We start from the raw sequence: 12,143 nt of genomic DNA, 5'->3' as shown, positions 1-12,143 counted from the left end.
TGGATATTCGCTAGGTATTTCTTGTGCATAAAATACTATTGTTTTTTATCCTATGGGGACTGTTTGCTGCTTTTGTATTGACTTACTCTGAGTAACTTTCCATTGATCCTAGGGAAGAGCATGGTCCTTCCTCCTTCTCCTTCCTCCTTCTCCTTCCTCCTTCTCCTTCCTCCTTCTCCTTCCTATCCAAGAGGCATCTCCAGGGTTTCTGTGCAAATTAAGCTGATATTCTGCCAGCAGAACAACCCAGGGGTTGGGAGGACAGTGACCACGGGCTCATACCTGGGTCACCAGAGCCTGGAAACTATTTCTGGCCCTATTCACACCCCTGTCCTTTCACATAAATACTTTTGGATCAGAAATACATCCTCTCCACCGTTGCCAAAGGGCGGATGATGGAAATGGAGCTGTAAAGGGCTCCGTGAACGCTGGGTTTGTGTTTATTTTGCAGCTGAGGAGCTGTCTGCACGTGTCGCTGGTCCACTCGCCCCGGGGGACACAACTGAGGTCCTAACGCTGCCCAGGCATCCAAAATGGTCATGCAAAGACACCAGCTCACCTGCGCAGGAATAGCGTTTGTTCTGTACCTTCCTCACCTCGTCAGCGCCATCGAAGTCCCTCTGGATTGTAAGTGATGGGTTACCCCTGTCAGCTCCTGCTGAAATGGGCAAGGAGGTGGAGCGACGATGTGCATGGCCCAGGTGGCTTCCCTAGTCCAGCCTAAAGCTTTTTCTGTTGTTTGTTTTGGGCTATTTTTCTTCTTAAACCACACACCCTCCAGAAAGTCACCTAAGTCACTCTCTGATTTAATGAATGTATCTCAAAAGCTGAGCAAAGGGCTCAAAACCGTGTACCAAAATGGGACAGAGCACCTGAGCCAAGCTAGTGAAGAAATCAGGTCCTAGCAAGTCTTCAGCCTTTTGATTTAAGTGGAGCATCCCAGGACTTGTGGTGTTCCTCCAGGGCACAGACAGGCTTTGGGATGGTATTTTGTGGAGGACATGAGCTCATGGTGAGTTTTATCTGGCAAATGCTGCTCTGAGGATGCTGCTGCATCCCAAGGGCAGTGGGGACCTGGGCAGGTCCTGCAGAGCAAGGTGGTTTTTCTCTCTCTCTCTCAACTTTTTGGTTAATTATAAGGCAGGAGTTATGTTTTATTCAGAAGCTCAAGATCTGGGGGATATGGAGTCAGGAAGAAGGGGGACATGGGCTGATGTTTCTGCTGAATGGGCATCTTCAGGCCGGTGCATGGGAAACAGTGACTTGTTCGAAGGCACTTGAGACAGGGGTTTGTACCAAGAGCTGCTCTGGAAACCAGTTTCATAATTTCTTTGTGTCCCGGCTTCCTCCCGTAGCAGCTGTTAATAACAATCAGCCTGTCGCTGCAGGGAATCTCTCCCGACAGCGCGGCGCGCAGGAATCCTCCAGCGAGCAGTGCATTAGTAGAAAAAGCAGAGCTCTTTGCTGGGGTCTGAATTCAGGCTGGGGTGTCAGGGCTGCTCTCGATGGCAGAGATTTCTGCCCCGCGGGTCGTTGCTCTGCGGAGTCCCAGAGCACTGGCTGCAGCCGCGGTACCTCGGCTGACCCCTGGCTCATGGGAGGATGGAAACATGGGAGGCAGCGGCTTTTGGCTGAAATTTGGAAGCCGCTGAGGAGAAAGGGTAAGAAAGCTCTGATTTGCAGAGGGGAATAAACACTCATGTTACTAGGAAAGGAGAGAATCCCAGACCTGAGTCTGAATTCCTGCCCTACTCCACTCCAGATGATTATGGATGAGAATATCTGTTCTCCTGGAGCCAGCTCTACAACACACTCCTGTTCCCAGCAGTTTTACCCGATGCAGACAACTCAGCGATTCCTTCAGGCCTTGCTTTCTTAACAGATGTGTTTGTGCACGTGATGTATGTAGGTTTGTTCTTTGATTAACCTCTTTTTCCTTGTTTTTTTCATTATGCCTGCGCTTTGGGAATAACAGCAAATATTCAGAGTGAATGTAAGTGTTCCCCTCGCTCTCTGTGTGTACATGTCCATCCCTTCTGCGTGGCTGAAACAGGGCACAAGGGGGCCGTCCCAAGGCGGGGGACGGTGCCGGCTGTTGTTTGGCACGTGGTGACCATGGGTGTGTTGCCCATTCCTATGCCAGGGCTGGCCAGAGCTGCTTCTGCATAGAAAAGCATGGGAGGAACGCTCAGGCTCTGCTGCTTTCCCTGGACCAGGTCTAGCGAACAGACAGCATCTTTGCAATGCAAATATTGATTCTGTGGAGGTTATTGTTAACGCCACATCTCAGAGGAGAGCAGGCTCCGCTGCCTTGTGTGAGCGCCTGTGCCAAGCTCAGCTCCACGTACTGACACATTTGCAGCATCACCCTTCTGAACGCCAGCGCTGCGATCCTTTGGGGTGTACCTGGGAGGTTTTCAGTCTCTTTCTTGCCCAGGGAGTAGCTGTAAACACCTTCCAGTGGCTCTTGGGCTGCCTGTCGCAGCTGCAGCCCCTCTTGTTGGGTTGTACAACCAGGACGCCTTGCGGGCTGATTCTGATGACCTGAGATGACAGGAAGATGTAACTGTAGAATTTCTTAATGAGACCAAGATACTGAGCAAGAAACAGGCTTCTTGGTACCAAAAGAGATTCTGAACAGCACCAGTAGTACACCCCCAAAATGCTCAGGTGTTGAAGGGCTTTAAACCACAAATTGCACATCCAGCCTGGGGAAGAAGCTGAAGTCCCATCAGCGTCTGCTGCAGGATAGCAGAGAGGGGGTTACCCGCTTTGCATGACCCGCCTCACGGCTTTTTGTTTGCTTTGCAGTGCCTCAGCCCCCCACAATCACCAAGCAGTCCGTGAAGGACTACATCGTGGACCCAAGGGATGACATCTTCATTGAATGTGAAGCCAAAGGGAACCCGGTTCCCACGTAAGTTCATCTACAGCTCGTGTCCCACTGAAGCTCTGCTGGGCATCAGAGCCAGCTCTGGAGGAGCCCCCCTCCAGTCCAGCTGTGCCACTGACACCACCAGCTAATCCAGCTGTTGGCTTGCACAGCACAGGTAAGGATCTCATTGGGTAAACATGGTCCGTGGTTGCAAAACCAACCTCTCCCCCACGCTTGTAGGTTTTCCTGGACGCGCAATGGGAAGTTCTTCAACGTGGCGAAGGACCCCAAGGTGTCCATGCGGCGGCGGTCGGGGACGCTGGTCATCGACTTCCACAGCGGGGGGCGGCCGGAGGACTACGAGGGCGAGTACCAGTGCTTTGCCCGGAACGACTACGGCACCGCTCTCTCCAGCAAAATCCACCTTCAGGTTTCTAGTGAGTTACCAGCAGCAGCACAGAGCAAGCAGCCAGTTGCCCCGACAGGAACAGGGACTATTGGCATCATGCGAGATTTTGTAGAAGATACATGGTGTCTATCTAGTGCTCAAACATCTCAGCTGGCTTCATCTGCTACCTGTGTTGGGATGTATCCAGCCACAGGACCAAGATGAAGGCGTGGGGGTTGTGGCTGTAGCTAACAGGGAAATAATCAATAGAGATTTAAGGGAGTCTTGCACGTGTAGAAATGAAGTTGGCATTGAGGCCGCTCCATTGAAATCAGGCCAGGTCCAGTGGGAAGAGATCTGGGAAGCTGCTGCCCTGCCTTCCTCACGTGGTGCCTTTGCTTCTCCTGACAGAGTCTCCCCTGTGGCCCAAGGAGAAGGTGGATGTGATCGAGGTGGATGAAGGTGCCCCGCTCAGCCTGCAATGCAACCCCCCGCCCGGCCTGCCGTCTCCCGTCATCTTCTGGATGAGCAGCTGTGAGTCCCACCTTGAGCACTGTGGGCACCCACAGTGTTTAGTTAAAATAGCTGTGTTTAGGGTCACTAATTCAGAGCTTGGAGGCATCCATACCGGGCTTGGGTCTGTGGTTTCTCCTTTGCGCAGCCACCCATGGGAGGATAATAGAATCATGGAATAGTTTGGGTTGAAGGGACCTCCAAAGCTCCCCCAGTGCCCCCCCTGCCATGAGCAGGGACATCTTCACCTGCTCAGGTTGCTCAGAGCCCCGTCCAGCCTGGCCTGGGATGTCTCCAGGGACGGTTCATCCACCACCTCTCTGGCCAACATGGGTCAGTGTTTCACACCCCTGAGTTGCTCTGAATTTCTCTCCCCTGCAGCCATGGAGCCCATCCACCAGGACAAACGTGTCTCCCAGGGCCAGAACGGTGACCTGTACTTCTCCAACGTTATGCTGCAGGATGCCCAGACTGACTACAGCTGCAACGCTCGCTTCCACTTCACACACACCATTCAGCAGAAAAACCCTTACACCCTCAAGGTGAAAACCAGTAAGTGTCACGGTGATCGATTATGATGGATCTTCCCTGGCCTCTCTTGAGCAGCATTTTCCTTCCAGACACCTTGTTTCCATTCTTGACAGCACTAAGACCTCTCAGGGAGCTGAGTGGCTCCTTTCATTTTGTTTAGGGCAGCACAGGAACCTGTTTGGGTGAGGACTGATGGTCCTCAGGCCTGGCAGGGATGGGGGTGCTGGTTTCCCTCCAGCAGCTCAACTTTGCAACCTCACGGCTCAAGGGCTGCAGCGGTACCTTGGTGCAGGTACCACTAAGACTATGTGTCTGGGATAAACTGGAAAGCATTTCAATACAGACAGGTCACTCCCCAGTCTTTAGGGAAATTTATAATATCAAATTTGCTTATTTATTATGTTGCCTTTTTTTTTTTTTTTAATTTGCTTTTTTTCAGTGCAAATGAGCAAACAAGTGCTTTATTTTGTTCTTCTGAAGTTCGTATATCCCTCCGTATTTCAGTTTATTTCTACATTTTTCCTGTGTCTGATTATGGTGTCTTGCTTTTTGCAGCGCTTCTCTGGTGCTGGCACTCACCCCTTTTTATATAGAGCTCTTTGAGTTTCCCTTCTGCATCAGAACTTCCTCAGACATAGCCAGGCGTACAGGATTTTTGGGGGGGCTTTCTTCTCAAAGGACGTAAGAAACCATTCCTAATTTCTGCACCAGGTACTTAGACAGGCTTCTTCAAAGACTGGACAACGTCCTCAGACACATGGTGTGAATTTTGGGGTTGTCCTGTGCAGGGACAGGAGTTGGATTTGATGGGTCTTGTGGGTCCTTTCCAAGTCACGACATTCTGTGATTTTATGAAATGATCTTTCCTTAGTTTGTAAAGCTGGAAATAGCCTTGGGTTGGGTTGCCGGGGAAGCCCTGGCCAGGCTGGTGCTGAGTGTGTGTCAGCCTTGCACCGCTCAGGATTGACCCGCTGAGCAGGAGCTGCTGTTCAGCTCCTTTGCTCTGGGATGTGCTGACGGGAGAGCTTGACCCTCTGGGGTCTGAGCGTGGACATGGGACGTGCTCAGGATGGCAGCGACCTCGGTGTCACCCCCATGAAGAGCATCATCTCGGGGGACAGGAGGATCACACAGCTCTTTCCAGCTGTGTGAACAGCTTTTCCACGGGCAGGTCCAGCCCCCAGCAGTGTGTTCTCCAGCAAGGAGGCTGCGGGAGGGAAGGGGAACTCCTGGTGTCACGCGTGTCACAGTGGTGACACTGGCAGAGGGGACAGGAGCCGAGCGCTGTAGGACATGAAGCCCATGAGTTGCTGCAGGTCCCGCGGAGCATGGGCTGTTTATTTGGGGGTGTTTGTGCAGAGCCACCGGCACAATCAGCAGCCGCCACAGAAACAGCATCTCTGAGCCCCAGTTGTCACGCAGGAGGCGTCTCCAGTTCCCAGCAGAGTCAGACTGGGAGGACTGGGGAGCGCAAGGCTGTGTTTTGGGGAGCAGGCTCTTGTTCAAAGCGGGCACAGTGTTCTCCTGAATCCCAGTGTTAGGAGCTTAATCTGATCTCGCAGCAGCTTAAATTAGAAGTAACTCTATTAAAGTGACCTGCAAGTGATGCGAGAAGCAGACAGAGCCTGGAGGGTTTTGCACTTTTATTGTAACAGCTTGAGCGGCGAATCAGCACTACAAATACTATTATATAAGCAGGCTCTTTGCTAATGGTGAAGAATGTGTGTAGGTAATTTATTCTAAATATTATTCATCTTGTTTACAAAGGTTGGCCAAACAACGTCCATGTTTACCTATTAGGGAAGGACTGAGCCCTAAATTAGCATGAGCTGGAGAAATTCTACCAAACAAAGACCTGTGGTCATTTGAGCCTCCAAAGTCTGATATATTTGTCAAGCTATAGTATAAAATGTGGAAGAAATCGTGGCAGATCTCTGTGCAGACATCTACAAGCTCCCCTCCTGCTATCCCCAGATGCCAGCACAGCGTTTTGCTCCCAGGCTGTGTAGAATAGGCTTCCAATTCTGCACCTTCTCTTTAAGTTTTCCTTGAGAAATGTTATGCAAACGGCATCCCATGAGCCCCCTGATAATTTAAAGAACTGAGGCTCTAATATCAGTTACGACACAAAATATTATCTATATTTATAGTGTTCAAAGGAGACCAGCTTGTCTTTGTCTCAAGCTGTTCAGTGATCTCAGCCATAAGCCATCGGTTGTCCTTAACAAAGACAAGGAGTTTACCAGCTGCTGAAGAACCATTGCATGGGATTGCCTTGGATGCAAGGAGAGACAAATGGGAATTCTTTGGGGAGGGAAGCACCCGTGTCTTGCCATGCAGAGCGTTTCTCTGGTATATCCAGGTTGAGGCAGCTCTTGGGCGTATCTGTTGGGTTTTCTGAACCCCCTGGCACAGAGTGTGGCTGGTGACTTAAGGCTCAGGGCAACAACTCTTTGGTGGCCAGATGACACTGTCACACGGCTGCGCCACATCCTGGTGGAAACCAGGGTGTCCCCAACACCAAACCAGGATTTGGGTAATGGAGTGAGCTGGAGAGGGCAGATCCTTCAGCAGCCATGGGCCAGGACGGTGCAATTAGCTTCATTCTTCAAGTCTGGGTGATGGCTGGTGGTGGGTGTCAATAAATGAGAGCAGCGTGTTAATGACGAGCTGGTATCTGGCATATAACACAATCTGCTTTAATTACCTGGTAATGAAAAGGGGGTTTACAGCAGATGATGCTTTTAGAGCCATTATTATTATTATTATTATTATTATTATTATTATTATTATCTCATCTTCGCCATGCCTTTCTGCACGGTTATACTGCTGTGCCCAACCTATGCTTTATGCCGGGGGAAAAAAGTATCAGGAATACATTTCAAAGATCAAAAAATGAGAGGAAAAACATTTTCTTCTCCACTTCAAAGAAATGTTTATAATACAATTTTCATCTATTTATTTGTCATTCCACCTCCCAGGAGGAAAACACCCCCTTTTTCCTCTCCTTTATTATATATGTTGTTTGTCCTGGAAGGCAGCTGTGCTCAGGGTGCTTTTGTATCCCTGCTGTCCCCTGTCCGCTCTTGTGTTTGGGGACATCAGTTTGTTTCCCCCGCAGCGCCTGTCCCCCCCTCCGCCTGCTCTGTGGCCCTCGGTACGCTCACAGTCTTTTGTTTATTGCAGAGAAACCCCATAACGAAACGTCTTTACGAAATCACACTGGCATGTACAGTGGTGAGTCAACGCTGGCTTCTGGAGACCTTCACCATTTAACATTTTCCACCTAACCCGACTGATCCCCCGCGCTAACCGCGCCGCGAGCCGCCGCAGCATCGTCTGTGTGTCCGTCCCCTCCGTGTGTCCCCCTTTTGTGGGTGATCACCTTGACGGGGGTGATAAAAGAGCCAATCGGTGACAAAAACCCCTTCAAAGTTTTCCCAGTTTAATGAACTGGATACTCAGGGCTCAGCTTGAGAACCAGGTGGATTAACAGGGTCTGGCCCACGTGCAAAAGTCGAGCCCAAGAGGTGGCTCATCCTCAGCAAAGCCTCATGATTTAAAGATAAGACCCACCGCCCCTCTTCTCTCTGTCTGCAGAAAGAGCATCTTTTGTGTTTGCAGCTCAACACGGGCAGTCACAGGGAGAGAAAGAAAAACAAAAGATACCAAGGAGTATTTGTTTTTCTCAAAAGCTGGCCGCTTTGTTCCTTTGCGGTGACGTTGTACACGTGTCGGATGCTTTTGCAAGGCTTTTGCCCATTGTCTGCGCACAGATTGACCTCCGGAGCCTGTGTTTGCTGGGAGAAGCCCACCCCGAAGTCATCTATTATGCTTCAGACACAAAACCGCGCGGCTCCCCCGGGTGCTGCCCTGAGAATGGATTGGAAGTGTCACGGCTGCGACGGGACAATGCGGGCAGAGCTGGGGACAATGCGGGCAGGGTTGTAAGGCAGTGGGGAGATGGGGCTGTTTGCGGGCGATGCTGAGAGCACAGACACCGCCAGGGATGCAGACGCCCTTGTCAAAGGCCATCGTGGGCAGCGTTGGGGATGGGGACACCCCCAGCTGTGCCCTACAGAGAAATCCTCATTGTCTCATCCTCTTCCACCCAAAGCCCACATGTTCATTTGTGCCTTGCACAACTCAGGGCATGTTTTCTTCTTCCCTGGGGAGTTTTGGCAACAAGGAGTGTTTTTGGAGTGAAGCGCATAGAGAGCTGGAGGGTGGGAAGAGGAGGATGCTGGGTTCGGTGTCCCTGTGCCAGCGGGCAGCCTGGGCATCCCATCCCAACCAAGGGAACCGGGTTTCTGAGGATGCTGGAGAGCTGGGGGAGGCTCAGCAGAAGAACCAGCCTTGGAGGACATGTTGGTGGCAGTAAACAGGCTGGGAGTAGTCTGAAAATGTTTGTAGAAATGGCTGTGAAAAGGGATTGCCAGCAAAAATCAGCTTCAATGGGAGCTGCATAAACTACATTGTGCCCCAGCAAGAGGGGAGCAGCGGGAGGTGACTTTTTCGCAGGCACGCAGGGCCAGGGACTAAAGAGAAATCCAGTGGTGAGCTCCTGTAAATATATCTTGTACCTTAGCAGCATAACCGATGTTTGCATTCCAAAGGGAATGCCTTGGTGCTGGCTGGGCACCACGTCAGGGTTTGCAGCCGGTTCAGGAGGGAAAGTCACCGTGGTCATCGTGGGTTTCTTGATCTCCCGCTGCACGTCTTTGTTCAGGGAACAGGGATTGATAGTTACTCAGGGAAATTAGTTCTTATCTGCACAGGCTCAGATTTCTCTTCCTCGGTGAATAGGATAGACTGCCTGCTATTTCCACTATATGGGCTATTTGGGTTTAACACCGCCTGGAACGCTTTATGGGTCCAGTGGATTCAAATCAGCTGCTCAAGCCCTTGTACAAATCTGGACTCCAACCCAGCAATTTCTTAATAGTGATCTGGTGGAAAAAATGTTTCCTTTGGCCCTTTTTCTTTTTGCTGACCCTATGTTTGTCCCCGGAATGACCCGTCTGGTCACCAGAACCGTCTGCAGCAGAGTCTTCAGGGTGGGGAGCAGGGAAGAGAAACACGAGTCTCCCAAGTTTTTTAGGTGTTTGGGAGACCTGGGGCTGTCGTACCCAGTACCTTTGGATGTTGGGGGGTTGTGGCTCATCTTGGGGACATGGGACCTGCTGGTACGGACGTGGGGCATGAGCAGTTTGTGGGACATTTGTCCCAAACTGCAGCCAAGGGCCAGGCTAATTGTGGGAGATGCAACTGACCCCTTCGCCCCATGGCTTGGGGGCGGGTGCAATTATCTAAAAGGATTAATTAAATATTTTATTAGCAGAAGTTTCTCAACTTGCGGGAGGTTTTAAAGCTGGCCAAGCTGTGCAGGAGGCGAACAGATGGGATGTGTCTGGATGTGCGTATTCCTGTTATCGCCTCCGAGTAGAAATGCAAGTTGACGTCCAATTTTTAAAGGCCGTCAGGTCAGGACTGTGGGGAGGGGACACTTGGCTGCTCTGGGATATCCTGTTCCCAGCCAAATGGGTCCAGTTTTATAGCGGCGGGGACAACAGCAGCAATATACTGGAAGCAGAGTCTGGTTTTATTAGTAGTGCTGTACTAAGGCAAAAAGCTTATTAGCTATGCAGTGTTGTTGTTAGGTTTATTAAACAATTGGGCAGGATACTAATTTATCTCCCTTATTTTTAATTTTCATCATTAATATCTGGCTCGTAAAATTTGGCTTGCAATGCTGCTTATCTCTTCTAGTTATGCCCCGGGCTCCTGAGCAAACGGGTTCATTGTGGGAGCGAAGTGTTCAGCCTGTTCAAACAGGCTGCAGACCGGTCGCTAATAAAAGCAGATATTGGCTTATAAAATAATATCCCAGTCTCTTAATCGCATGAAAAGGGAGAATTTGATGAGTCTGGTGGAGCTGTCGATAAATGCTGAGTTTAGACCCAACCGCTGGCTCTGCCGTCCCCCCGCATGGGCTCAGCATGGGCTGCTTGTTTGATCCGAGATAAAGAGAAGGTTGTGATTTGCCTGTCCTGGTTAATCCATTAATTAAATAATGCACTAACCCGCTGATGAGCAGGTGTGGAGTTGTAACCTGTGGGAGCGGTGGGATGCGGGTGAGATGCAGATGTGGAGCCGTTTCAAAGGCACAATTTAACACCCCCTCTTGTGAGCCTGGTTCCAGGCTTTCCCTAAGCCAGGCTGACAGGAACCTCACAAACACCCCCTGCCCTCTCTACCCTCCTTCTTCCCAGCCCTTTTTTCCCTACCAGGCTTCCCAAACAGCCACGAGCACCCCTAAAAGCGGCGCTGGGCTCTCCAGTCTGCCCCCCGCTTGCCTGGGTTCTCCCCATAGATCGCTTTGGTATTTGTAGCAACCCAGTGCCAACCCCAGCCATCCTGTCCCCTTCCTAATCTCATAACCTCTGTCTCTGCTACTGCTGCTTTCAACACCATCTCATCCTGGTTCTGTCCTCACTGATCTAGTTTAACAGTTCCACTTATTAATGGAATTTATTCTGTTTATTTATTCCATTAATAATTTTTTCCCCTACTAAAAGACCTTTGCTGTGTGTAGAGAGTTGTCTTGTGTCTTCCCTTGTTTTTTTCCTGTTCCAGTGCTGACATTTGTCATTTTGGTTGCTAAGATGTCCCTTTCCAAAGAGCACTGTCCTTCCAGGCCCCACAGCTCCCAGTAAGGGTGGGAAACCCCCTTGGTGCTGCTGGAGCCCCAGACAGCACCGACATCCTCCATATCTTGGAGATCTCTGGGGCAAAGCAGCTCAGTTGTCTGAGCAAACCCTTCCTATGGCTGTTTGTTCTCTATGTCCTTCATTGCATGTTCTGTCTGTCAGTATTTCCAAGTCTCATCTGATTTCAGCCCATTTCTCTGTGCTAGAAGCGGGAGCTGATGGTTTGGGGCTTTCTCCACGTGGCTCAGCTCCCTCTGCCCATCCTTTGCTGCTTCTTTACCTCCTTGTCTCCCAAGCATCCTTTCGCTACCCCTTTCTTGTTTCTTTAAAAAATACCTTGAGCCCTTCTCTACCTTCCAGGTACATTTCTGGGTGAGTTCAGTATCCCAGGCTGGGAGCCTGACAGCATCCCACTGAACACCCCGTGTATTTCTGGCCTTGTATGCGCTGTGGCAAAAGAGAGTTTAAAAGCATTGTGTTTTGTTTCTTTTCTTTTCCTTTCCCTCTCTTGTTGATTTCAGCCCGAGGGATTACAGAGACGACTCCCAGCTTCATGTATCCCTATGGGACCTCGAGCAGTCAGATGGTGCTGCGTGGCGTGGACCTCTTGCTGGAGTGCATCGCTTCAGGAGTGTACGTACCGCATCCCGGCTGGGGGACATGGTGAGAGGGTCGTCCCCAACTGTCCCCAGTGGGACAGCCTTGGGACCAAGATGCTGAATCACCAGTGGATTTTCCCTCTGGCGAGGAAAAGGGATTGTTCCGTTCCCTTCAGCTGCCATTAGCAATGCTCTCATAACCTACTTGGAGCATAAGAGCCTGGAGCAAACAGGAGAGCTGAGCTTTTCAGCGCTGTTTGGAGAAGCAGGGATCTTCAGATACTTGCTGTCTGAGGATAATTCCTCACCGGTTTATCCCAATAACTATTTGCAGATCTGGGTGCTCCTCACCGCAACGTATCAACCATGGGTGAGGACATTCATGTCCTGCAGAAGCGTCCTGGGCTCGGGGCGAGACTTTGGCAGCATGAAGTGTGAGATGGACCCACTCCTGATGAGCTGGTGGTGCTCAGGGTCCTGGTTTAAGGGCTGTGGTAGGAAGGAGTGTGGCCCAGTGGTTGGATCGG

The 12,143-nt window shown here is 50.7% G+C and overlaps 1 protein-coding gene across 1 annotated transcript in view; it reads left to right on the top strand.

Annotated features, from left to right (window-relative positions):
- Window positions 1-533: 533 nt before the first annotated feature.
- NFASC (neurofascin) overlaps window positions 534-12,143 on the top strand; it is a gene marked incomplete at its 5' end in the record, with an annotated part of 52,015 nt that continues 40,405 nt past the window's right edge. The window contains 8 exon segments of the mRNA XM_080358164.1: window positions 534-627; window positions 1,976-1,993; window positions 2,812-2,917; window positions 3,116-3,312; window positions 3,675-3,797; window positions 4,158-4,328; window positions 7,494-7,544; window positions 11,539-11,650. Coding sequence (XP_080214290.1) covers window positions 534-627; window positions 1,976-1,993; window positions 2,812-2,917; window positions 3,116-3,312; window positions 3,675-3,797; window positions 4,158-4,328; window positions 7,494-7,544; window positions 11,539-11,650 — 872 coding nt within the window.

The sequence above is a fragment of the Nesoenas mayeri genome (assembly GCF_963082525.1).
Source record: "Nesoenas mayeri genome assembly, chromosome: 23".
Lineage (NCBI taxonomy): Eukaryota > Metazoa > Chordata > Aves > Columbiformes > Columbidae > Nesoenas > Nesoenas mayeri.
This window is presented reverse-complemented; position numbering and strand designations above follow the sequence as displayed.